This window comes from Pseudopodoces humilis, chromosome 4 (assembly GCF_049639895.1).
Source record: "Pseudopodoces humilis isolate 2021_Gansu_Grassland_sample_001 chromosome 4, ASM4963989v1, whole genome shotgun sequence".
NCBI classification, from domain to species: Eukaryota; Metazoa; Chordata; class Aves; order Passeriformes; family Paridae; genus Pseudopodoces; species Pseudopodoces humilis.
The window spans coordinates 68,675,036-68,702,086 of record NC_142203.1 but is presented as its reverse complement, the minus strand read 5'-3'; the positions used below and the strand labels follow the sequence as shown (position 1 = coordinate 68,702,086).

At 56.5% G+C, this 27,051-nt stretch overlaps 1 protein-coding gene across 2 annotated transcripts; it reads left to right on the top strand.

The window, feature by feature from the left end:
- The first annotated feature begins 533 nt into the window (after window positions 1–533).
- Window positions 534–10,960, top strand: PHF24 (PHD finger protein 24). Of its 2 annotated transcripts, none has more exons than XM_005528026.3 (8): window positions 534–917; window positions 5,855–6,227; window positions 7,304–7,489; window positions 7,972–8,050; window positions 8,156–8,358; window positions 8,655–8,821; window positions 9,049–9,150; window positions 9,251–10,960. In XM_005528026.3, the coding sequence occupies exons 2-8, from the start codon at window positions 5,859–5,861 to the stop codon at window positions 9,345–9,347; spliced, it is 1,203 nt and encodes a 400-aa protein (XP_005528083.1). In that variant the 5' UTR covers window positions 534–917; window positions 5,855–5,858; the 3' UTR covers window positions 9,348–10,960. The 2 variants fall into 2 exon arrangements, with proteins under 2 accessions (XP_005528083.1, XP_087910413.1); XM_088054287.1 differs by having other exon boundaries at window positions 9,230–10,960.
- Window positions 10,961–27,051: the final 16,091 nt, after the last annotated feature.

The following is a 27,051-nucleotide window of genomic DNA, read 5'->3' as shown; positions in this document are numbered from 1 at the left end:
TCAGAGGTGCTGCATTAGAGCTGTGCCTTTGTCTCCCCACCAGCATCCTCCCTCCTGCCCCATCATCTCCTTCAAACCCCCCATGAGCCCCCAACCCTGCTGGTGTCCACTCAGGTGATATATCAAGTCCTGGGGACTAGAAGAACAAAACCCCTGGATTTTGCATTGAACTGGGCACTCAGGTCTGCATGTATCCAGCAGCCACTGTGCCCCTGCTGCACCATAGTGTGGGAAGGACAGCCTGCCTGCAACACTGACCAGCAGGCAATGGGTTAAAGCAGGTGCAGGTAGCCTCTGGCTGGGGCACTGCTTTGGGGAAGACCCCACAGCGGGTGCAGATGAGACCTTTGCTCATCCTTGGATGCAGTCCCACCTCTGTAATCCTTGAGGTTTTTTTCTGAGAAAGGCGGTTCAACCCAGGGGGCCAAAGGAGATGCAGGGAAAGCTTTTATTGGTATCTTCCAGCACACGTCAGCCCGGTTAAAAAAAATCTTCGCTTCTCAGAGAGCTTTTTAACACGGCTCGGGCAGCAATTGGTACAGGGACAGCAAACCAGGCTGCATCTGCTCAGCCCCAGTCACAAGCTCCCTGCTTCCTCTGAGAGAGAGAGAGAGAGAGTGTGTGTGTGTGTGTGAGTGTGTGTGTGTGTGAGTGTGTGTGTGTGTGTGTGCTTGCGCTAGACACAGGCATCCGCTCCCAGCATCTCCTGCCTCCTGCATCCTCCAGCAGCAAGTGCAGGGCTCTGGCTTCCTGGGTACCACCCTCGCCGCTCCATCCCCTGACTGGGGTTTGCACGCGGGGCACGGCATGCGGTGAGCACCCGCGGCTGGAGAGGGGCTCGTGGCCAGAAGCAGCGGCAATGGACATCGTGTGGACTGCTGTCTAGGGCTCGTGTTCCCAGACCAACCCCGATCCTGGTAAGTGGGGTATTTTTGCCATTGTGGGTGCTTTGCTGGGTGCGTAGCTTGGGCTGTCCACACATTGTGTCACCCTTCGGTGGGTGTCCCCGGGATCCTGCTGCCGGGGAGAGTGATGAGAGCTCCTGGGATGGGATGCCTGGGAGTGGGGATGAGGATGGGGTGAGAGGGTCCTGTCCAGGCACTGGGGTCCTCTGTGGGTACTGGGGAGAGGGGCTGGGGAGGGAGAAGTGAAGGAGAAGTGCAGAGCTGGGCAGAAGCTGTGTCTGCTGCAGAGGAAGGGACTCTGCTGTCACGGCATTTTCATTCCCCTCTGGGATGAAAGAGTGCGACACACCTATAAAATCTGTCATAGCGCGGCAGGACGGGCAACCTGATCCAGCAGGGAGAACAGCCACCACCTTGGTGTCCCCAAGACTGGGACACAGCCCCCTCCCCCCTGGCCAACATCCCCACTGGACTCCCACAGCCCTGCAGAGGGTGGGAGGGTACCATCAGCCACAGATCTCCCTGCCCCATGGCAAATGGATCACCTCGCAGCAGCAGTCCCAGCAGTGCCACAGTTCCAGCATGTGCTGTCTGCCCGGGAGAGGGGACAAGGGGATGCTGCCAGACCCCCGTGGCCATCTGCAGCCAGCTCAAGGAGGTGGAATGCTATGCCCCCTGAGCAGAGCCTGCTGCCTTTGCAGCCTGGTCCCCCTCACCGCTGGCAGGGTGTGCAGAGCTGTGCCAGAGCCATGGCAGAGCCATGGCAGCTCCTCCCAGCCCTGCTTCATGCCCTTCAGCCAGAGCCCTGGGACCAGGCTGCCATAGCCTCTGAGGTCCTAGGGTTCTCCTGCCTGTTGGTACCTCACCCCTCTGCCCCCAGGGTCCCTAATGCTGCTCGAAGTAAGGCACAGCACTGCCAGACAAAAGACCCTGCAGCCTGTGGTGAGGGCAGGGAGGAGGCCTGGCCCCCTGGCAGCCTGTGGGGACCAGGCGCATCCTTACCCCTGATCTGGGAGCCTGCTCCTGGCACCTGAGGGGGTTCTGCACACCCCTGATGCATCCCCTTGACAGGGGGTGCTGTGGACCCTGCTCAAGGGTCCAAGCATCTGCTGACCCTTCATTTGCTGGCAGGGCCTTTCACCGAGGACACACTGTGGGGTAGGTGACAGTCAGTGCTACAGACCCTGTGGCTCCACGCCCCCATCTCCCCAGGCCACCACTTCACACCACAACAGCTCACCCTGCACCCGGCCCCTGAGAAGCACCCATCCCACACCCCCAGCTGCCACAGAGACCACCCCACTCCCACAGCTGCTGCAACATCCCCGCACCCAACACCACCACCCACCCCATGCCCACAGCCTCTGTACCACCCTCCGTGGGCCGTAACACCCACCCTGCACTGCCAGCCACGCCGTAGCACATCCACCCCAAAACACATCCACCCCTCGCACCTCTTCCACCCTATAACACACCCAATCCTAACAAACACACAGCCCCCATGCTGCTCCCGACACATCCATCCTGCACTCCCAGCCACCACACCGCCCCAGCTGCGCCACGCTACGCCCACCTGTGTGTCACCCGCCACCCCACACCCACCACTAACCTGGCACCCCGTAACCCCAGCACAAGCCACGTGTGCTCTGCCATGGCAGAGAGATTTTGCAGCCATGCAGGGACCACTGGCTCTGTTTGCATCCAGATGCTCTGCCCTGTTTCCTTCTCCTGGGGTGCCTCCATGCTAGCCACCAGCTCTCTCCCCATTCCCACCTAACACAGGCTTAATCCTCACTCCAGCTACACCAGCCTTGCCTCCATGCCTCAGTTTCTGCCACACAGAGAGGAGTGTGAAGCTGGGAAAGATGTGTCCATGGGTACTAAGAGGATGAAGTGTTTTCTGGCTCAGTGTTTTGCTGCAGGAATGAAGCAGCAAGGAGCAAATCCGGAGGAGAAGAGTGAGTGGAACAGGTGCTGCCCAAGGATCAGGGCAGGGGTGCAGAGGTCTGGGGGCAAGGGAAGGGAAGGGGTTGGGAAGTTTCCCACCACCCACTGTGACAGCCCCCAGTGCTGGCAGGGCTTGGTGGAGCTGGGTGTTTGCAGGCAGCTCCTGCCTGTGCCCAGATTTAGCTCCTCTGTGGGGGCGACCTAAAAATAGCCCCGCAGTGCTACCTGGCAGCAAGGTCGAGGCCCCCGCACCTCTTAGGTCACAATGAGACAGGTGGTGGTTCTGTATGCCTTGGGGGTGGACACAAATAGCACTGGAGACACCTTCCCCCAAGGACATGTGGGGACACAGGGGATGCTCGGGTGTCTGGGCTGCTATGAGGCAAGACTGCCCCTGGTCCTCTCTCCCCAGGAGTAGGAGGGCTCCCAAAGTCTGTCAGGACCCCAAGTCATCCCAGGTTCTATGTGTGGGTGAAGTCCCATCCCACAATGCCAGGCAAGGCATGGGGCACGGGCAAAAAGCGGTCTGGAGAGTGTAGAGCAAGTTTGGGGTATCTGGGGAGCAACGGGGCCTGTGGAAAGGCAGTGGAGTCTGGAGACTGAGCTCAGGATGAAGCCGTTCAGCCCTGGATGTGCAGGCGGGGTCCAGGTGTGCAGCACTAGGGGGGGCAGGGAGGCCAGCAGAGCTGAGAATAGACACAAGTCGTGATAGAAGTGACACTGTCCAGGCCCCAGGCACACAGTAGACAGTGGCAGAAGGCACTCAGGGTAGGCTTGGGAGAGGACGGGAAACAGAGGTGGGCTGGGATCTTGCAGCAGCAGCAGCACAGTGCAGGTGGGTGACAATGACATGAACACACAGGGGAGCCATATTTGGGGGGGAATACGGCAAGTCCACACACCAGCCACCCTTCTATTGCCTGGGCTGCCCCAAGGCACTGCAGGGTGGGTGGGGTTGGGGCACCCAGAGCTCAGCAGCACTGTGGGGAGAAGCTGCCAGCATGCTGGGGTGAGGAACACCAGTGTGGGTAACAGGGAGACTGGCGTGCTGTGGGCCACACACCTCTTTTCACTCTTCTCTGAAAGCCTATCCCCTCTGGACCCTCTCCTCCCTGCTTCTACCCATACCTTGGGCAGGAGTAGGCCTGGATCTGGTGGTGGATCTGGAGGCCAAGGCTCGGTGGTGCAGGGACCTACAAAGGCAGATCTTGGGCGGGATTTCCCTGTGACTTCTCCGACTCTCTCGCTCGCAGGCAGAGCTGCAATGCTGCCCAGCAGCAGAGCTGATCCTGACCACGGCAGACGTGATCCTGAGCCAGCCAGGCAGAGGGTGGTGGCACGGCGAGGAGGTAGAAACACCCAGGTGTTTTCCTTCCCACTGGCACAGCCGCAGAGATGCTGTTGCTGTGGCTTGGACGCGTGCCTCCAGCTCTGCCCCGCTCCCACCTTTGCAAAGCCCCAGGAGCTGAAGAATGCCGGGCACCAGCTCTGAGCCAGGCACTGCGGCCAACAGGTGCAAATACCCCAGCCCACACACGCGCACGCTGCTGGGACCCTCACACGCAGGACAGGGCCCACACGTGTTGCATACCCGGCTGAGCGCGTGGGAATCTGCAGGCAGATGGTCCCGCGGTGGTGGGGAGAGGCTGGGAAATCACATGCGTGTGCACGCAGTGGTGTTTGCCGCCTGCCAGCATGCTCTGCTCCGCTCCGCTCGGCCCTGCTGCTGCGGGGTACCTGTAATTACCCTGACCAGGCTCCCTGCCACAGCAGTGCCCACGGTGTCGAGTCCTCCCGCCGGCAGTGAGATCCCAGCGGTGTGCACGCGTGCTGCTAATTATCCTGCTACCTGGGGACTTCCCTGCCAAGGCTGGCGGGGCGGGAGATTGTTGCTCCAATCTCCCTGCTTTGCCTCCTGGTCCCTGGGCACCAGCTGGAAGTGCCTCTTTGCTGCAGCACAGAATTAGAGAATAATTAAGGCTGGAAAAGACCTCTAAGATCATTGACTCCAACCATTAACCCAACACTGCTAAGGCCACCAGTAAACCACATCCCTAAGTGCCATGTCTACGCTGTTTTTAAACACTGTCAGACATGGTGATTCCACCACTGCTCTGGGCAGTGTCTTCCACAGTGCAACCCCAGCATGGCACGAGGGAAGCCCTCGGACCCATGTGGGGTGGTCCTGTGCCCCACAATGCTGGAGGCCAAATTCTGCTTCTCCTCAGCTTCAGCTGACACCCAGTGAGACAGAGTCCAGCTTGTTATTACTGCTGTTCTTGGCCTCCCCACTTTATTCTAAAGTGATCTTCCCTTGGTACTGAAGCCAAGCATCCTTCTTGGCACCCATGTGCCCCCCATCCCATACATTGCCCCACTTCCCTCTTGTACCCTCACACTCCTCCTATGGCTGGCCCAGCCTCCCCACATGGCTCCTTGCAGGATGCAGGGTGCCAAATGATCACAGATGACACACACACACAAGCAGGTGAGTGCAAGAAAGGCAGCTGAGTGAAGAGGAATTTAAAGAAGGTGAGGGTTCAGCTGTCACCTAGTCCTGGGCAGAGATGCAGGGAGGACATCTTTCACCCTTGACTGACTACAGAGGCTGTCTTCAAGGCAGAAAGGAGATGCACACAAGGAGAAGGGTTACAGCTGGTCCTAGTCCCTCTGGGTTTTACTGATCTGGCATGGGAAGGGGATGGATGTGTTTCTTGTTGAGCTGGAGTTGATAGAGCAAGAGTGGGGAGGCACCCCCAAAACATCTCCCTGCCTTCTGTCTCATTCCCCCACCCACTCAGACCCTCCACGGACAGGAATCCATCTCCCCACAGCCACCATCATGACCCCGGGGTCAGTTTGTCACAAAGACTCCATTTCTCCCTGCCTTGAGCTGCTCCTCATGCAGCTGGGGGAAAATTCCTGCTGCTCCTCAGCTGGGGGAAAACCACCGGGACACCCTTTTGGGGGTCAGGGACATAGCACCTTCCTTCCCACCACAGAGCCATGGGGGTGCTGATGTCCAGGAGGCAGACGGTGGAGAGGGTGCAGAAGGTCAGCTTGGCCGTGTCAGCCTTCAAGGATGGGCTGCGGGAGCAGCCATCGACACGGCGTCGGGCGGAGGCGGGGACCGCACGCCAGGGGACGCTGGAGCAGGAGGTGCAGGAGGGAGAGGAGGACGCGCTGGCAGGACCTTCCCAGCCGGAGGAGAGCAGTGCCAGCAAGGCAGCCTGGGAGCGGCTGCGGGATGGCCGGGGCGTGGAGCCAGAGGAGTTTGACCGGGCCAACAGGTTCACACCACCAGCCTTCATCCGGCCCAAGAGGGAGCTCCACGATGATGAGCCCCCGGACATCAGCCTGGAGCAGAGGGAGCAGGTGAGCTGATGGAACCACAGAGACAGTGTGGAGGGATGGGGACAGGGCTGGAGGTGCAGAGGGCTGTGCAAGCACTTGAGTATTTGCCAGGCGGCGATAGTCTCGCAAAGCCCTATGGAGGTGGCTCAGTGGGGTAGGTTGCCAGTGGCCAGGCTGGGCAGGTGGAGGTGCCATACTGGGAGGGGGGTGCAACTGTTCAGACATGCCCTAGAGGGACCCTGGAGTGTCTTGAAAAGGAGAAGTCACTGCTGGGCACAGACAGCTCTTGGTCTGGGGAAGAGAGGACGATTTGACCTACATGTTAGTCCACCTACAGTCAACCAGCATGCAACCCAAGCCATCCCTCCATACCTGCAACCCCTACATCCCTGCTCATCTACAACCCAACAGCTTATCCACCCGTTCTCTCCATCCTACAACCTACCCATCCACACCCTTACCCATACAGCCACCCACCCAACAAGCCTACACCCCAGCCCACCTACAGCCTTATATAGCACTGTAAAGACATAGAACATCCTGAGTTGGAAGGGATCCACAAGGATTAGTGAAGTCCAGCTCCTGACCATGCACAGATACCCCAAGAATCACACCACGTGCCTGAGAGTATTGTCCAGGCTTTGTGTTGTGACCACTGCCCTGGGGCAGTGTCCAGTGTCTAACTGGACACTGCCTAAATTACTCAGGGTACCTAGATAATATGCCCAGGTTAGTATCTCCTTAGAAGTGGAAATGGAAATGTGTGGAAAACCTTACATCTTATCCATGGACACTTAGAACCCTAAAGGCCAGACAATGTTCTGCCCTACAGTCCATCCACCCACACACTCCACACTGCAGAGAACCTACAACTCTGCAGCACCACCCACCATTCATCCCCAAAAACACACCCCCATCCTCTAACTTGACCAGCCATGTCCCTTACAACGCCCTCTTCCCATGCCAGCCCCACACATTCCCATCTTCCCTCCTCTCTGCCCCTCAGCATCCACCCCCACCTGCAAAGCACTGCCCAGATTGAGAAGCCAAGCCCCTGCCCACACTGCTCTGCTGAGCATCTGCCCATCCCTCCCCAGATCCTGAATGATGAGATGTGTGAGATCTGCGAGGTGTGGACAGCCGAGAGCCTCTTCCCCTGCCGCATCTGCCACCGGGTGTACCACGACGGCTGCCTGCGCCGCATGGGATACCTGCAGAAGGACAGCGCCGTGGAGGTGACAGAGACGGCGCACACCGAGACCGGCTGGAGCTGCTACTACTGCGTGAGTGCCCGGAGTGGGGACACCAGGCTGCTGCTGGGTGGTGGGTACTCCCCAGGGAACTGTGCCCCACATGGACATGAGCAGGGTTCTACCTCACAGCCTGGTGTGGGGCAATGGGGGATGTGCTGCCCTCCAGGTCCCACCACTCACCTTGGCCTGATGGGATCGTCAGAAACAGGGGACAGTGGCCCTTTGCCACCTCCCCACCCCTGCAGCCAGCTCCCCAGGACCTTGCTGGGGGATGTGAATGTGACACCATGGGCACATGAGATGCTGAATGTAGCAGCAGAGATGTGCAGTAGCAGAGCTAGAATGGGCAAAGCATGGGGGTGTGGAGCTATCCCAGTGCATCCCACTGTGTCCCTTGGGATCACAGCATCTCTCTGATTGTCCCCTCAAGAGATCCTGGTGCTGCCATGCAGAGATGTGCTCCCTCCACCCCATGTCTTTGTCTCATGGCTCCTCTCTGCCTCCCACCCCAGGACAACCTCAATCTGTTGCTGACAGAGGAAGAGATGTACAGCCTGATGGAGACCCTGAGGAACTGCAAGATCATTCCAGGTGTGTACCCTCCATGCGGCGGGTCCCAGATGGCTGCAGGAAGCAGCTGGGGAGGGGGATCCCCCCTCCTTCCTGGGCACAGCACAGCCAATCTGTCCCCTGCAGAGAGCTGCCTGACCCTGGATGACTTCCTGCACTACAAACACCAAGTGCACAAGCAGCAGTTCGAGCGGACCATGCCCGAGGCACAGGAGGAGCAGGCAGCCCTGCAGTTCAATGCCCTGGACCCTGACAAGAAAGGGCACATCGAGTGGCAGGACTTCCTCTCCCATGAGTCCATCCAGCTGCTGCAGAAAATACGGCCGCAGGTATGGTTGCGGCATCCAGGGCTGGTTACTATAGCCAGCAGTGGTGGCAGTGGCACCTGGGTCCAGCACCCACAGCCACAGCACCCAAGGTCAGTGCCCATGACTAGCACCCATGGTCATGGCACCCAAAGCTGGCCCCTACAGCTGATGCCCATGGCTGTGGCACCTGGGACTGACTCCCATGGCCAGCACCCCTGGCCATGGCACTCAGGGTGGAGACCCCTACAGCTTTGGGAATATAAGGAGGGAGGTTCCCATGAGATGAATCCTCCACCTTTGCTTCTCTGACCTCCTAGAATGCCCTTCTGCGGTTGCTGACACCCAAGGAGCGGGAGCGAGCACGGACAGCTTTCCTGGCCCTGGACCTGGACAATGACGGCTTCATTGGGGAGGCTGAGTGCCGTCAGGCCCGGCACACCTGGTTCCGCAAGCACCAAAAGGAGATGCTGTCCTGCAATGTCAGGTGAGGGGGTATCCACCTCGGTGTAGGGGTGATATCCCAGCCAGAGCTCCCAGCACAGTCCCAACACCTACCAAAGGGGCTCAGCACACAAATGGCTGCCCCCCCTTCCTGCCACCTACTCCTCCATGGCCCCTCAGCCCTGTGCACCCTCTTCCCCCACCACCACCATTTGGGGTACAAGGAGCGGGGAGGAGCGGGGATGAAGAGCATCCTCCTTCCTGCCACAGCATCAGCCATGTGGGACCCATATCAGAAGGCAGCCCCGCCAGCAGCAGGAACGGCAAGAGCCCAGAGAAGATCCTGCCAGCCGCAAAGCAGGAGGAGACCAGGTAAAGCAGGGATGGTTAGGGAGGTGGTAGACACCCCCATTTTGGGGGGAGACTCTGGGAGACACAGTGCTGTGTCCAGTGACCCCACATCTGCCCACAGGAGCATTGACTGGCCCGGATTCCTGCGGGAGAACGTTGCCTACATCCTGGCCGCACGCCCCAACAGCGCAGCCCTGCACCTGCAGCCCCTCGCCTAGACCCGGCCGCGCCTCGAGGGCGTGGTGCCACGCCCGCCATGGTGACCTGCCCCACCCTCCCCCACGGGCACAGCTGAGTGCTGATTGGCTGGAGGTGAAGTGGCCATGGCTGTCCTCTGCCCCGCCTCCCCCTTGGATTGGTTGTGAAGAGGATGTTTGCCAGGCTCTAATTGGCTGAGAGAGCAGGAGCGACTCTCGGGTCTCTGATTGGTGTGGGAAGCAGGGCGGGGCAGGGCGTGTCCCCACTGTCCTCGGAGCCCTGCAGGGACCATGGTGGGGAAGGGTGTCCCACTGTGCCCAGGGTCACCATGGGGCACAAGGGGCAGGGAACATGCTGCCACCATGATCCCTGTCCCCACAGCACCCAGGCATCTGCAGACAGAGCAGAGTCTGCGCTGCGTAGTTGTGGGGTGACAGCAGAACCCAGAGCACCCATGTGCCCCCAGCCTCCCACAGCGCCATGGGACAGCACAGCTGAGCCTCAGCGTGACACAGGCAGCACCCACAGGTCTGCAGCAAGCATCGTCTCAGCTCATCAGCATGGTGGATCCTCAGGGGATGTGGCTGACTCCTTTTGGGGTCTTTCACATCCCTGCCCTACTCCAACAGGGGTTGGAGCCCAGTAGATCCATTCTTGCATGCACAACTCATGGCTGTGTCTGGGAGACCATTCCCTAGCATGGCTCAACCCTTCCCTGCTGGTGACCAACTATTTAATGCCAACAGTGATGGTGTAGGAAGGAGCACTGGTAACAGAATGCATCAGATGGATGGGAAGGCAAGGTCAGATGTAGGGGAACCCCTCCTCTCCAAGCATCTGATCTTGCCAGCAGCACTCCCCTGCATTCCTCATCCCCTCCTGTACCCCTAGTTCCAAGGGATGCTTTTCATTTGCTTGCCGTTCCGGTCCCACACCAGCCCTGTTCAGTCTCCCTCTCTACCCATCACATCAAGTGGGCAGCCTTGCCTCACTGGGAGCATTAGTGCTTGTGGTAAGGAGGAGGAGGCAGAGCCCAGTGGCCCCCAGGTGTCAGCTGCAGGGATGAAGCATTGCCTGTTGGCAGCCCTATGGTAGATAGATGCACTCAGCCCACAGATGAAGGAGCAAGAAGCCCAGAAACCTTGCCCCAAAAACACCAGGAGTTGGGATTCCAACTTGCCAGGTCCCATGGCAGCCCCAGCAGCTGCTCCTGCCCCTCTAATCCCTTTCCTGCAGCACCCTCAGCCTCTCCCTGCCTGGCTTGCCATGGGTCAGCCAGGAGGCCCCGAGGTGTACACAGACCAGGGCTGCACTTGCAGCCACCTGGTCACTCCCTCATCTTCATCCCCAGTGCCCTGTGGGCATCATCCCAGTCAACCCCCTTCCCCCAGCCAGGGCACAGTTCCCCTCTCCAGGGTCTCCCCTACTGCAAGACCAGGAGGCGCACCAGTGCCACGACATCTTCCTCTACCACCCTGGCGTGCCAGGCCAATGGGGATATTTTGGATGCCAGGTCCGAGATGTGGCCAGAGCGTCAATGGGGATATTTTGGATGCCAGGTCCAAGATGTGGCCAGAGCCATGGCGAGGAGGCGGCCGTGGGTGCATGGGTTGCAACTCCCTATCTGTATTGAGATACATTCATTAAACAGCTGTGTCCAGCTAGCCTCAGTCTGGTGTGCTTACAGGTCTTGTGGCTTCTCTGCAGGCATTTCTGGGGACCCACAGCTTCCTATTGTTTCAAATCCCCAGACTCAGGTCACTGTCCTATCAGATAAGCTTGGCCTTCTGTCCCCTGAGTATCCCACAGCAGCAACAGGGGGCAGCCAGCATGTGCACCCAGGACTCAGCAAACCCGGGATGCTGCACATCTTCCCAGGAAAGCAGACAGTAAGGAGAGTGCCTGGCTGACCATGGAACCCCAACCACTGCAGTGACAGGGACACCTCTTCACTGGGATGAGTGTGCTCCCTGCCTTCAGAGACACCGGATGATGAGAACAGAGCTCTGAGCACTGGAGACAGCTGGATGCTGGGAGCAGGCTGTCTGCAATGAAATCACCCCACAGAGACACCAAGGTTCCCCAGGAGAGTGATCCCCATGGGTGGAATGCTCCAGCTAATCACATCCACAGAGCTCCTAGGAAAAGCTGCAGCTATTGCTGGCAGCGCATGGCCTGTGGGAACTAGGCTGCTAGTAAAGGGGACTCACCAGCCTGGGGGCACTTTCCTTGCAAAGTGCCCTTGCTGCCGCTGGGAGGGGAATGGGATTTGAGAAGAGGATCTGGAAGGGAATTAGGAGGGGGGATGCTGCCTTGGTAGCGTCTGTTCAGTCTTTGGAGCCACGGAGCTTGCTGCCAAAAGCTTGACTTGTACCTTTTAGCTCACTCCCACGGTCACAGTGGGATACCATTGCGTACAAACCACAGCAGGGGTGTCCAGCTCATCCACAGAGAAAATCCAGCAAGCATTTCAGGCTCTGAGAGCCAGATAAGCCTTAAAATTAGCTGTGTCACTTGGGAGAGGCACTCATCACCTTGGGAAGAGGATGGACATTTGCAGGAAGGGAGCTGACAGTGGTTTTGTGCCCGATGATGCCATGTCATGGGTTGGTGATGATGTGGGCTCTGCCAGTGGAGAGAAGACCAGGGAAGCCCTCACATGGTGAGATGATGTTAAATCACTGTGTTATTGCTCCGTCTGCTGGAAATGAAGAGCAAGCAAGTACAGAACAAAGGCTTGAGAACCCTGGGAGTTACCCACTTCCAGGACTCCAGAGCCATACCCCCAAACCCTACAGGATTCAGACTGAGAGGGCAGAACTTTACGGGTCTTACTCCAACAGCCCTTTTGCACCCAGCTCTTCACCTGGGGAATGGGACACAACAGCTCTCCCAGCCCCAGCCTACCCTGTTGCTCCCTGCAGCAGCCTGGCACCCCTGCCAGGACACAGCTGGCTGCTGTCCCCAGAAAGCTGGATAACAAGGGCCACAGGTGGCCATGGTGGCCTGTGTCCTGCAGGGCTGTGCTGTCACCACTGCAGCACCAGCTTCACAACTCGGTCACAGCTACAGATCCCCACTGAGTGACCACCACGCTCAGAGTGTGCCCCAGCCATGTCTCCACAGAGGCAGCATTGAGGTCTAGGCAGAAGCAGGAGGATGTGGTGAGGGAATGGGAAAGGTGTTGCTGTGGCTCCTCTTTGATGTCACCTGGTCCTTCAAGACCGTTGACCTCTGAGACACTGTCCCAAGAAAGCCTCCGTTGCCTACAGATCACCCTCCCTAATGTTAAGGCAAGCCTGTCTCCACATGCTGGAGGGTATCTTCTGCTGTATTTGATACCAAACCTCCCAAACAACTGAAATCTGGCAAAAAGCTCTCTCTGGACACTTTGTGCAATCTGCTCACTTCATGCTGGTGCAAACCTCTCCCCAGGTCTCTCTGAATGCTGGTGCAAACTGAGTGCTGTTGCAAACCTTTCCCTTAAAAGCAGTGCAGACATCCCCATGGTGATCCCAGAGGCTCCAAACCAAAGGATCAGGATGCTCATGTGGGGTTTAAGGCTGGGGCAAGAACCAGCGGCCCAGCCCAACCCTCCCAAACCCTGCTGAAGTGACGGTGTGAAGCTCACATGTCTGCTGTCCCACATCTGTCACTCACCGCCAAGTGCCATGCAGAGGGTGGTGTGCTCCTCATTGGGGGTTCCCAGCTCCAGAACTCCAGTCCAGAATCACCCTGCCTGGAGCCAGGAACAGAGTCTCAGGGTCCTGAGGGGCAGCTCTGGCTCCTGCATTTCACAGCAGGCAGTGGTCAAAGCATTGTCCAGTCTTTAACCTGGTGGTCCTGCTATGTGGGAGAGGACTGGCAGATCCTGCCTGGCTCAGGAGCAGCCCACAGGTGATGGGCTACTGCCCCATGGGAGCCCCAGGAGATGGGGGATAGCAGTGGCTCACCCTATAATGAGGTTGCTCCCTCTGCCAGGCTTCAGGGCTATTGCACAGGGCTGCCATCCCCTCAAAAAACTCTTTTAGTGGGGAAGATGAGTACTTGGTTTTGCATCCCAGGGTGCAGGATAGCACCCTTCTCTGAGCCTGAACACCTCTCCACTTCCCCAGGGCTTCCCTGGACTTGGCCAGGTGCCCTCAGGTTTGGTGTGTCCCAGAGGGGAAGTTGCCATGATGAGCCTCACGCCAAGGCCAGACAAACTTCAGGAAAGCTATGTTGACATAGAGGGGAGAAGGGTGACCAGAGGGACTCACTGGATAGTGTCACTATGAGCTCTGTCACTGGCTATCACTGAGGCATGATGTCAGAGCCCCATCCCATCATTGGACCAGTCAGAGACCTCTGGCAAGAAAAGAGGATTCTCTGGGGAGCATGTGACAGTGACAGTGAAGCCACAGCCTGTGGAAGCAGTGACACCCTGATGGCCCCAAACATCCGTCTCCTCCCAGGCCAGAGCAGGAGTGACCATGCAGAAGAGGGGTAAATGACGTTCCCCATTTAGCAACATCACGGCAGATGCAAGCAGGAAAAGGAGGTGGGAAAGATGAGAGGATTTGGGAGTACAGCATTTAGATGGGGAGATTGGATTGCCCAGAAGTGATCCCCCCACCCCGAATCAGGGTCCCTAAGGACACCAGGGCCCTCTGGGGACAGCTAAGGGAGGACTGGGGCTGCAGAGGAGCACAAGGGGCCGTAAGAAGTGTACGTGTTCCCCTTCACAGAGTGGCTGTCACACTATATTAGGAATGGCAAAGCAGACATAGACTATCTAGCTGAGTCTAGATAGTGAGAGTTCAATCTCTCACAAGAGAGCAAATTTTATTATTCCAGATCTTCTTTTATAGATAGGTCTGAGAAGGTCCAAGAGGTAAAACTCTCATTGGTCATTAAACCAATGCATCACCATTATTGGATAATTAGAAACTACACCCCTTGACCGTTTCTTGCAAGGAAACAACAAGGATCCAAACAACACCTTCCAAGGTTGTTGTCCTTCTCCAAAGACTGTTTGGATTCCTCTTTATGATTTCCCAGGCCAGAGTGAGACTTAGTTTCACACAGGCGCTGTGCTCCTTGCCTGCTTCCAGCATCCATAAGAGGTGACCACGGGGTGTCGCCTCTGCTCCACGCCGGGAGCCGGCGGTGCTCTCGGGAACCCGCAGAGAGCATGCAGGGATGGAGGGGCGGAGGGAGGGGGGACGCATTACCCCGAAATCATTTTGTAGGTTGTTTTGTGATCCCCTTCCCCTCCTGCACCAAACCCAGCTCTGACTCCTACCTCTGCCTCCTTTGATAGCACATTCCTCCTCCCTGGTTGTGTGCCCGTGGCTGGTGAACGGAGGACCAGCACTCCCCTGCCCGGGGAGCTGGGACTGAGCCCGAGCAGCCCCAGGCTCCTGCAGGGATGCTCTCCATTCTCCGCAGCCCCCCGGAGGTGAGAGACCCTGGGCCTTAGAGAAGAGGGATTGACTCAGGTCTCCCTCGGGTTTAACATCCCTTCCCCATGAGTTACAAGGGCAGGTGGAGTCCCCTCCTCTCCTTGACCCCTGGCAGGAGCCCTGGGCACCACCTGCTCTGTACAGAGCCACTGCACCCCCTAAAATAGCCGCGGGGTCTGACCACACCCGGCACTGCAACCTGGCTGGGAAGATCGTTCAAGTGATGGAAATTAAGCCTAGCACTAGGGGTGTGGTGGCACGGGTAAGGACAGCGATGCCCACCAGCACCTGCTGGGACCACTCACATGCAGCTCAGATCCACAGGGCAGTCTCGAGGGAGCCGTATGGGACCTGAGTGGGGAAGTGACATCCCCTCCCCAGCACGTACCCAGCCCGCTGCCAGCTGTTGGATGAGGTGCCCCAACAGGACACAATCCTACAGGCACTCCAGTATGGGGAGGGTGTGCTCCTCTCCCAGGAAATGTACATGACCTATGCTATCCACAGCAGCCCACACAGGGCCTGTGTGTGGTTTCCAAGCTGCACACTGTGCCACCAGCTCCCACCACCCCCACATTGCTGGCTTGGTGGCCCTGGCAGAGTGCAGGGCTGCCAGACACTCCCTCCTGTTCCCAGCACACTCTCTCCCAGTTTCCCCTGCACAGCACAGCTGTGTGGGGGGACACGAGGTGTCTGCATGGTGCAAAGGGTGCAGAGGAGGCCCTGGGATGAGGGGGGGCACAGCGCAGTGCTGGGCACGGCAAGCATCTTGTTCCCACAGCAGTTTTGCTGTGACTCATCCTGGCAACCCACACAGCACTCAGGCAGGGTGTCCAGGTCCTCTCCTGCTTTGGAGCAAGGCCACGCAGGAGCAATGCACTAACAGCACTGGTTGCCTGCATCCTCATCTCCCTGATCCTACTGCCCTGGCATTACAGTGGGACTGGGAGCTGGCCCCCACCCTGGGCTGCCGTGTTCCACTCTGCACCCCAAGCATCTGCTACCAAGCACCAGGGATGGTGTGGCAGAGGCCATTGGCTGCCAAATGAAGCAGAGAGTGAAATTATTTGGGGTACAGAGAAGGGCAGGACCTGCCTTCCCACAGTGTTGTAGCTGACACTGGAACAGCTGCTGGTGGCCCCTCTGTACAGCACAGTGGGCAGAGCCATGCGTGTACCCTAGCATTCCTCCTCATGCCACATGTGTGATGTGTACCCCAGTATCCCCTCTTCATTTAGGATGTGCCCCTGGCCCGTAAGACAGCACACACAGTCCTCTCTGCCCACCCTCAAGTCACTTAGGACACTGATAAGAAAGCATCTAACGTGAGAGCTCAATGGGGCCAAGACATACCCTGCTGGCCAGGGAAAGAGGAAGTCAGCCAGAGTACCTGGAAAGCAGGAATTTGGATCTGAGCCACTCCAGAAATGAGCACTCTGCTTGGCACAGGCAGAGGCACCCAGCCATCAGACAACTGGGGACACAGAGTTCCATCTGGGGTATCTGCCAACCCATGCAGCATCAATGGGGCCATTCACTCCCCAGGAGTGGGGCCTGGGGCTCTGGCAACAAGGATGGGAGTAATAAAGGGGGGAGGCACCACGTGTTTGGCATGGAGAACCCTGTGACCCAGCAGGAAAATGATCTGGGGGCTGGAGTGACTGATCCGCGAGGAGCCGCACAAAACTATATCTGTCTTGCTTGGCTGAGTGATGACTCAGGGAAGGACAGGAGAGCAGTCTGCACACCGCCAGGCAGAGGAGGAATTATTTCGGCTAGAGCATGGGGGTGGAGGGATGGGGGCTGGGAGATGGGTGGAGGGAAGGTGGAGGCTAGGTGGGATGCTCTGGCAGTGCTCCCCCTCGCTGCCTGAAGGACACCAAGTACTGGTGAGAAACAGCACAGGAGCTGGGGAACTGGAAGCTGCTGGCTTGCTTTTGAGGAAGAAATGCTTTCAGCCAAGGGAGTGTCCTGCGCTGGCTCCTACCCTGCAGCCAGGCACTGGCTCAGACACCAAGCTCGGAGACTGGCTGGAGTCTATCCAGCACTGCAGGACAGACAACATCCTCCACACGTGGGATAACACACAGCAGCTGCTTGCACAGGATGGGTCCCAGAGGGTGGAGAAATGGTCCACTACATGGCATCTGTTGTAAGCCCCAGCCCACAGCTGTGCTTTCATGTAACCACCTGGCACACAACAAATATTAAAGGAAGGAGAAGGGGATGCAGAGAAAAAGGGGCTCATCATCCTCTGGGACCAATCCCTCCTCTCAGGAAAGAAGGGACCTCACCAAATAAGCTATTCCCAAAGCCAAAAGGTACCAAATCAATTTTGTGGGGTCATCTAGTGCTTTAGGAGCTGGTATCAGGATGAAGAACAAATGAAGTACTCAGTGCCACAACTCAAGCTGATACTTTGATTGGGCCACCCTGCCTCATTCACCTGAGGGTTACCACCCTGCTACCCACTTTGCAAAGATTTTTGCAGTATAACTGTGGTACAAACATCCCAAGCTGCCACATGAAGCTGTGGGATCCTGCAGGCTGCTCCATGCATTGGGGGCACACCCAAGTGACCTTCGTGCCCTCCAGACCATCCAGTCCAGGAGGATGTTTCCTAGGGAGTATTATTTTTAGCTCAGAAAGTCCCCAACACTTGCAGCCGGGAGTCCCATCGGCTGATCATAATAGGCCACAAGAGCAGGACCACACCCCAGCATGGTGCAGGAAACTAAACTAAGGAAGAGGCTATAACCCAGCATGATTTCATGTCCATATATTCAACAGGGCTTGTCAAATAATCCTAGCTTCTTTATTTGATGACTTTATAAATTCAATGGGTGAAACACTACCATGGACATACCAGGCTGCTGTCAGATCATGCTCTCGTGCCAGGGGACCACCAGGAAATGCCAGGGGGAGCACCTGGCAATGCTGAGGGAGCACCAGGCAATGTCAGGTGAGCATCACAAGGCCAGTGACCTGCCAGGACCCAGCCCTAGGGACCTGCACCCATCACACTAACTCCCACAGGCAGCAACAGCTCTGTCACTGCTCAGCACCCCCTGAGATGGTCTGGGCCCAGCATGTCCCTAGGCAGGCAGCAAGGGATTCAGAAGCCACAGCATCACCCCGGTTTCATCTCCCGTCTTCTCATCTTCAAAGCAACCTGACGTCCTCCTCTAACACCCTCGGCGTAGCCTGGCAACGGCAGTACCAGCATAGAAACAGCTGTACTGGCATGGAAATGGTAGTACTGGCATGGCAACACGGTGGTAGAGAGATAAAAATGTCAGGCAGATCCCCTTTACTGCTTCCCACAGCAACAAAGCTGCCCCATCTCCCTTGGATACCTCCAAAACGTTTTGGGCACCAGACATGACGAACCCTGCCAGCCTCATCTCCCATCCCCATTGCCCAGCATTGTATGAGATGAGTTGCTGGGTCTCAGCCGAGGTTTCACAGTCCTGGCATGCAGGGAGCCACGGCAGCAGGCAGATGCCCTCGTGGTCCCTACAAGGGTAGAACCATGCCCGCCCCCCCCTTACCACTTCCAGAGCAAACACGTCGTTTGAGGGGCACAAATTTGTAAGACCTGAGAAGATGGTTCCCGTTTTTTTGGCTGCCAGCTGCATTTCCCCTGCAGCCAGTCCCTGTATCTGCCGTAGCTGGCCTGTCATTCGGGGATACTCCGCGGTGGGGACATTAGGACTGCCCTCCTCACCCCATCTGGATGAGGGGAAGTCTCCCGGCGGCAGGCAGGGAGGGCAGCCCGAGCATCCCACTCTGCCGGGTAAGGAGATCCGGTGGGGCATCGGAAGTTACACAACCCTGCGCTATGCAGACAAGGCAGCGAGCACTGCGGGGGCGCAAGGCAGCCCCCGCAGTGAATTCCCTGACGTGGCAAACATCTCCCGAAGCCCCCTCCATGCCCACCTGCACACGCAGGCAGGAGCCCACGCACATACGCAGGCAGGAGCCCACACGCCGACACGCCTGCCTCTAAAGGAGAAGCCGAGCCAGAGCCAGAGCTGAAATAGTGAATTGCCTCATTCATTCACCCTCTCCGGAAGCTTTGCCCGTACATGCGAACATACGCGCAGGCAGACATGTGTGGCAGACACGTGCGACCATCCCTACGGCCTTCAGGAATTCCGCCCCCCCGCCCCCGGCCAGCTTCTTCACCATCCTCTCCAAACTGAAGTATATTCTGCATCTGTGCATGTCCTGCCAGGAAAACTCCAGCTCCACAGGAGGGCAACCATGCTTGGGGACAGATTCATGGCATAGTGGGGAGTCCCATATTCCCTGGGGGGAAAATGCCCCATCACTTTTTGGTCCCAAATCCAGAAACTTTCATATGGGACATACCTCCGTAGCACACATAAAAGCATTCCCAGCCACATTTGTCCCCATGGTTCAGTGGAGACCCTTCTACAGGGATGCTACTGCAGCAAAAAACCTCACCAGAGCCACACAGGTCATTCTGCCCCAAAAAGCCCGAGATGGACCTGGCAGGAGCTGTACAGGGCCTGGCACACGCATGACATGGGTGTTATATATGTGCATGGCAGGTGTGTGAATGCCCACTAACACATCCACATGGGATGGGCATGGACAGAAACCTCCATTACTGAGCTGAAAGGTCTGGCCTGGGGTTGTCACTCAGCAAACACTCCCCAGGATGCACAGGCCCACAGGTGCCACAGGTGTCACAGCACACACCAGTGTGCAACCCCTAGGAGATCCAGTCTGTGCCCACACGAGTGTGCACATACCTGGCACACACCATGATGCATGAGCTCTGCTGACCCAGCACAGTTATGGCCAGGCAGAAGTGGGGCAGAGTCATTCAGTCCCATGCCTGCCTGTGCCTCTGCACAACCCCACTCTGCTGGCATGTCCTCATGTAACTCCAGCTGAGTGTGGGACAAGCCGCTGCACCAAGCTGGGAGATGGAGCGGATTCAGCTCATTAATTTTCCTAGAATAACTTCAAGTCCCTTGAGGTGCCCAAGAAAACATCCCATCTCCACCTCCCTCACACTCACTCAGCAGCACCAACCTGCAGTGCAGCAGTGGAAGCCACCACAGTGTGTGTGGCATCCATGAGCCCATCATTGTGCCCTGGCATGAGATCCTTTCCTAACCCAGAGCCAGGTCACAGATCCTGGCATCCATGATGCTCAGTAGTCATGACACATCCGCAGTCCTATTCTCCCTCCCCTCACATAGGAGGGAGACACTGATGTACCCACAGGCACCCCAGGACCTGCAGGACAGGTACCCAGCTCAGTTCCCCCATCTAATTGCACAGACATGTGCCAATATCTGTCTTGGACAGGGAACATTTCCTGTAGTGGGTACTTGTGCTCACCTCAGAGACACACAGGGATTCAGACCCCGCACACCTCAAGGAAGCAAAAGCACCAGCATCTACTGCTCTGTCCCTGCCCACTCCCTCAATGACTGCTCTTCCCATTTGACTTTGAGTATTCATATTTTTCCTCAACCATATCTAGAATTTGAGACCAGACACAAGGACTTGTATGTGCCCAGACTGCTGGTTTGCCCTGACCAAGCCTGCTGTCTCCCTTGCTGAACCCTCCTCCTCCACAAACACAGGTCATTCATTCCCATGCCAGCTTGAGCAACATGATAAAGAAGGTGGTTTGCCAAAGAAAAATCCTGCCACCATCATTGTGTGGCAGCAATCCCAGATCCCCTTGGTGCAGCTCAGCCTCTCTCTCTAGGCCCAGTACACTGAACCCTCTGTGGTTTTGTTCCTTTCCAGCAGAAGCAATTTCTCCTCTCCGCCTCCCTCCCACTCCCCATCCTCCGGGCTGTACTTTCAGTGCCACTGTCCTCAATGAAAGTTGAAACAAAGCAGGAAATCAGTTTGGGACTGATTTTCTGAAGCACTAATTCTTCTATCCTGTTCTCATGTGGAGACACTGCTGCTCTCCTCATTTACTCTGTAATTACACAGCACTGTAGCTTTTCCCTCTCCTTGATTTCTCTCCCAGAAAATCAGAAGTAAGGGGTTGCAAAGTTTCACTTTCACCCACCACCATCCCTGACCAGGCTTGGATGTATTTTCTCTGTATGTACTTGATACTTGGTTGTATCAGCTTTATTTTGGGGTCCGGCACCATGTGCCAGGCTGAATCCTCTCTGCGTTTTCCACCATGGGAAATAGGGCATGGCTTTGGGAATGAGAGCCCTAGTGCTTCACACACGGGCCACACAACTGGTCAGCAGTGCAGGGCTTCCAGATACCTTTTTATCCCCAGGGATCTGGCCTCTCTGGAGTCCCACTTCACAAGGCTGCTGGAAAGCACCAGCAGGTGCTGGGGAAGGGACAAACCCCTGTCCTGTCCTCAACCTGGGCTGAGAGGAGAATACAGGGCTCACTCTTCTCTCAGGGTGTCTTCTCATTGTCTGTGTTCCAAAGGGGGAAAAGCACAGTCCCAGGCTCTGCCACCAAACCTGAGTCATGGAGGTGATGAGCAGGAGCCCCATTCCAAGCTAAGAAAATGTGGAAGGAGCAGGACACCTCAGCAGGTTAGTGGATACCTTCAAGGCCACCTGGACAAGACTAATCTTTCCCCAAGAAGCAAAGCAACGCATCCAACAAAAACACGTGCAGAGAGCAGCCACTACAGAAATGTCTGCCAGGCAGGAGAGGATGACTGTGCTCAGATACCTCATGATAGGCACCCAGGGAGACCAGATCCAACTGAAACCCCAGAGGACTGCCCTCTGGATCAGGGGGACATCAGAAATCTACTTGACTTGCAGATAGTGACCTATAACACATGGTTAACCACTCCCCATCTCATACACTCCCTCCACACCCTGGCCCATCTCCCCATCCTCTGCCTCCAAGCAAGAAACAGGCAGAGAGGAAAACCCTCCTTGCTACAGCCTCCAGTCAGGCCATGCTAGCATCCTCAGCTCACTCACTACTGCATCCCCTCCCATTTCAGCATCAAGACTGGCTGGTGTCTTGGGCTCCTGATGCAAAGCTCCAGGCAAGACTGTTCCTTGCCAGGAGCAGACAGTGACCTGGAGATCTGCAGAGCCATCACACGACCAGCACAATGCCATACAGCAAGTCCAAAGGCTGAAAGGCACAAAACTTCACAAGACTGAGTCAAGACAGGTGAAGCTCCCAGAGTCAGGGAGCTCCACATGTCTGCTTTTACTTTTGAAGACAAGACAGGGCCACCTCAGCATCCTCTAGCACCCTTGAGGGAGTGCTTGGGAATCTTAATCCTGTCCTTTCTCCTCTGCACAGGGTTAGAGCTTTACCTGCCCACTGTCCATAAGAAGATGGGATACTAAGGAAGCAGCAAAATCAGAGAGATTGTAGTTATGGGCTATGGGTAGACAGGGAGCTAGATCACTACCACTGCAGCACCAGCAGAATCTTTTGCCCTCAGAAAAACACCATCTGCATCCCTCTGAGCACCACCTACCATGGGGCCAGGGCAGACACAAGGAAGGAGGTTTGGTGGGCAGTGGGGAAGAGCAAAGACTAAAATAAAGGTCAGCTAGCCTGTTCTTTCAGGAAGCTCTCCTTGCAGACAATCCCTATGATATTTTTATTTTTATTCTAGAGGTCACACATTTGGTAGTCCCATAGAGGTATGAAGCTTCCTACAGCAGTCAGCTAGGCACCACTTACTGTCCTGATGAACTCCTCACAGCTCATTTGGCATATCAAGAATTAGATGCCAGCCAGATCTGCAATGGAAAGGTATCAGACGGACACACTTCCAGTAGATGCAGCAGGGTTTGTATCCAACCCGTACACTACCCACCTCCAGCTGTGACTTTCAGGGACAGCACCCCTGCTGGGAACACCTGGGGACGCCCATGTCCTGGAAAGGATGTTTCAGGGCCAAAATTTTCCTAAATTCTGGGGTGGCTGGAGAGACTCGAACAGCTCAGTGCGCTTGACACGCAAACACAGAGCAGAAACAACATGGTCAAAATGTAACTTGGAGAGAGAGAGAGAAAAAGAGAGAGAGAGAGAGAGAGAGAGGGACATTCCCAGGAGAAAGTAAGTAAATAGCTTGGCCAAAATGTAACTTGTGAGAGACATGCCCAGGAGGAACCAAGTGCTGCAGAACAACTTTGCTGATGAAAGCAGGGCAAAGGCTAGAAGCTGAAACAGAGCCAACCCAAACTTCGGCATGCATCCTCCGTGTGCAGACGGGTCCCCAGGGGTGGCTGATGTTGTTTGGGTTCCCTGGCACAGCTGGCCTTCCTTCCAGGGAGATGTGGAGGTCAGAGGTGAGTGGCAAGGAGGATGACAGAGGCTGTGGGGGTTCTGCTGGCTCTCATTTATTACCATCCTGCTTTGCTGGGCAGCATAACAACCAGAGACAAGACTTCTAGTCCCATGCCTGCTGCTGATTCCCACAGCAACTTGGGACAAATTGCCCCATTCCAGCATACCAAAATGGGGTGGGGACACTGCCTTTCCTCTTTCAACTGCTTGGATACAGGGCCATCTTTGTATCTGCAAAGATGGCTCCAGGAGGGGCTTTCCCTGCCCACGAAATCTGCATGCCCAGTTTAGACCTGTGAGTTGGTGGTTCAGCAAGGAAGAGAGCAGGCTAGGTCAGGACAAGCCAAGGTGTCCAAAGGCAGGATCTGCCTAGTGGAACCTTTCTTTTCCCCAGGATCTATCACAGAAAAAGCACTGCAGCATCCCCCATGCCCTTTCCTCCCACTCACTCTTGCCTTCAGCACTTGGCCCCTCCAGCAGAGCATGAGCACAGGTGGGGACAGCAAGGGACTGGAGAAGACCGAGTCCTCCCACACGCTGCCACTCAGAGCCGCTCACATCTCACCCGCACACCTGACGTGGGTGAAAGGAGAGCCCTGCTGTGCTCATCTGAGGGGGTTGGCAAAGGTCAGCCCAGGAGATGGTCTCCAGCAAGGGCTGCCTGCCAACCACCGGCTGGGAACCACTCAAGAATAGCGGCAGGAAGGAAAAAAAGAAAGGAGAAAAAAAGAAGAAGAAAAAAAAATATATTAAAAAGAAAAAATAACCCAGCTGGCAGCACAGACGCTGCCGGGAGAGGAAGCGGCAGGTTGAGACAAGGACATGGCTCATTATGCCACCCCCGCAGGTGCGGAGTACCGAGCGGAGCGGCCGGCTCGGCTGCCACCGGCGGCGCTGGCAGGGGGGAGACAGCAGCCACTATCCTCATCCTCAGCCCCAGCCGGGGATGACAAACCAAACACCATCATTATGGCTGAGAGTAGCTTCCACCCCCTTCCTCCTGCATGCCCTGGGAGGCCAGTCAGGCTCTGACACACAGCAGCACAAGGACATGGAAGATGCTGCTGGAACAAGCTCTTCTAGTGCTGCAATGACTGTCCTTGGTGGTTTGCAATGTCAGCCTGGATAAAGCCCCAAGCAGCACAGCTGACCTTGTGGCTGATCCTGCTTGTGGCACAAGACTGCTGGGGACCATTCCTATCTGGTTAACCCCATGCTCAGGGCCAGGCAGATACAAGCCCACCACATGCTGAGACTACCAACACAGCCAGGGTGACTGGGAGCTGGTGAGAGCTGGTGGTTTTCTCAGAGGACAGGGCAGGTGTTGGATGAACCCCAAGGATGCTAGTTCCCAGGTCTCCTGGACTGAGCTCCCCTGCACAGACAGTATCTTCTGTAGAATGTAAGAGCCCAGCCTGTCCTAGAAGATGACCCACCACCATCTCCTGAGAGATGCATCAAGCTCAGACCTCAGCCAGGACAGCAGCAGGCAGGGAATGGAGCCCTAGTCCCACCAAAAAAAAAAAAAAAAAAAAAAAACTGAGCATGGATTTTTTTCTTTGCAGCCTTTTCCTCCTGCTGCAGCTCAGGGTGCTGGAAAAGGCGGGCGACATCTCTGAGGATGAGAACAGGCAAGAAGGAGAGACAGCACCAAATGCGTAGGTGCTGCTCTTGCCGAGGAGAACAGAGCACAAACCCTGCTGCTGCCAAGCCCAATGTCCTCAGATGCATCTCCCCAGCTCACCCAGCCACAGACATTGGAGACTTCCCTGTGCTGCACTGAGCTGAGGAGTCTGAGCAGGACAAGGGAGCCGTGCAGCAAGGAGACAGTGCTTTGCTCCTGCCCCATCTACTTAGCCATGGGGAGATCCAGACCCAGAAAGAGGTGGAAGCAACCTGGGAAAGGTCTTTCTTGCAGTGGCATGACACTCGAGTAGGTGGTTGCAGAGCTAAGTGGCCTCCTCCTCTGCTCCAACCTTCAGACACCAGGTAATGATGTTTTAACAGGAAAACAGCCAGGGTTGTGGTTTCCTGCCTCCTCATCACCTCTGGGGGTGAGGCACAAAGCACCAGGAAGAGCTGAAGCCCCAGGTGAGCACAGCATGCTGCTCACTCCTGCAGTCTGGGGATTTCCTGCACCAGAATCAACATCAGTGGGCTCATCAGCCCTCGTGGATTTCTCTTTTCAGGAATTTGCTCAATTGCCATTTCATCCCAGACAATTTGCTTACATCTTCCCTCCTCCACTTCACCTAAGGCCACCATTTCCACAGGTTAATCCCAAACTGCTTCAGGAAATGTGTTCAGGTGTGGTAAAGGTCACTGCATCTTCTGACATAAGATGCCCAATTACAGGAACTCAAGCAACCCTTCCCTTCTCACCTTCCTTCCCCCCACCACACAGGATTTTATTATTCCCCATCATCCCTCCCTCAGTCATCTCTTCCCCCAGACGGAAGAGAGCCAGTTTATGTAATTGTTCCATCTATGGTAACGGCTTCGTACCTTTAATTATTCCTGCCACCCCTCCCTGCACTTTCCCGGCGTGTCTTTAAAAGGGTGCGGATGTGCCAGCAATGGAGTCGGGCTGCGAAGGAGGCGCGGTTTTGGTTCAAACACCCTCTGCCCCCAGGAGGGGAGGCTGTGGTCCGCCCTGACCCCGTTCCTGCCCAGCAGGGCCGCAGCTAGCCTCTGGCCCAGAGCCCTTGTTTTTCCGCGGGCAAGCTGCACACCAAGCAGATCATTTGTGAGCACGGGGACAGCCAGCACCAGCTCCCCCACCCCGGGGCCTCCAGTGCTCCCGGCGATGAAAAAGCCGGAACAAAGAGCATTTGCAAGGCTAGGGCATGGGCACGGCGGGGGACACGCAGCACGAGTACCCCCGCCACGGGGACGGGGCCACCGAACAACACACAGCAAAACAGATGGGCAACAGTAAGTGCTGGTTCAGTACCGCGATGACTCAGCCTCTCCACAGGCAGAGCGGAGAGGACTCCGACTCTCCCGGCTCACAGGGGATCCAGGGACAGGCCACGGTGGGAAACGACGAGCCCAAGTGGCTGTTCACACCCTGCCAGGGGACTCCAGAGGGTCAAAGACCCCGGCCCAGGCAGGACAGAGAGACCAATGCTGTGATCAAACTGCAAGGGATGGACAAGATGTGAACTGAAAGAGCCCTGTTCAAACACTCCATCAGTGAGGAAGCTCACAGAGGTTACAAAAGGACAAACAACAGCTTCAGCTGTTCACACCAGTGCTCAGCTTCACCCACAAGCTGCAGCACCTGCATGACCAGATGCTCCCCCCTCAGTCTATGGACAGGTGTGCAGGCAGGATGCTGTCCCTGTGTTCTGCACTAATTTGAACTCATCGAGAGATGAGTTTCCTTCTCAAGACAGGCAGATTTCTCAGGACAAAATCCTGGTCACTGGGTCCAGACAGCTCCTCCAGCCAGAAGTCACCTTGCTACCGGCCTAACCCAGGCTGGGACGCTGGAAAGATCACATGGCAAAAGCCCAAACACACCCCCACCTCAGAAGGAGATGAGTGACAGGGCTTTGCAGAGGGACAGTGCTGGCAGCATGTGTGGCTCAACTACCCAGTTTCCCTGCTAGCTGGCCACAGATGCTGTGGAGCTGGGATGCACTGATGTCAGAGCAGAAGCTGTTTTAAACACAAACATTGAGCCTCCCACTGGACCAGGGCTTTGGAGTCCAGTGACATTTCCACGATGAAAAAGCACAGCACAATGTCAGCCCTCACAGCCTCACACGTCTAAAGAGCCTCAGCCACCCTCTGTTACATAATGATCCTGGCTCCATTGCATTGGGTGTTTGATCTGGCTATGGCATTGTTCCTGGGGAGTGGATACTCACCCGTCACCCTGTCAGACACCTCAGAGAGCCCCACAGAATCACAGAACCAATTAGGTTGGGAAAGACCTTTGAGTTCATCGAGTCCAACCTAGGACCACACACTA

Excerpts from the sequence above, each read along its gene's own strand:
- PHF24 (XM_088054287.1), top strand. The coding sequence starts at position 5,859 with ATGGGGGTGCTGATGTCCAGGAGGCAGACGGTGGAGAGGGTGCAGAAG. Across the intron at positions 7,490-7,971 it reads GCTGGAGCTGCTACTACTGC|GACAACCTCAATCTGTTGCT; the intron begins GTGAGTGCCCGG and ends CTCCCACCCCAG. Across the intron at positions 9,151-9,229 it reads GCAAAGCAGGAGGAGACCAG|TGACCCCACATCTGCCCACA; the intron begins GTAAAGCAGGGA and ends TGCTGTGTCCAG.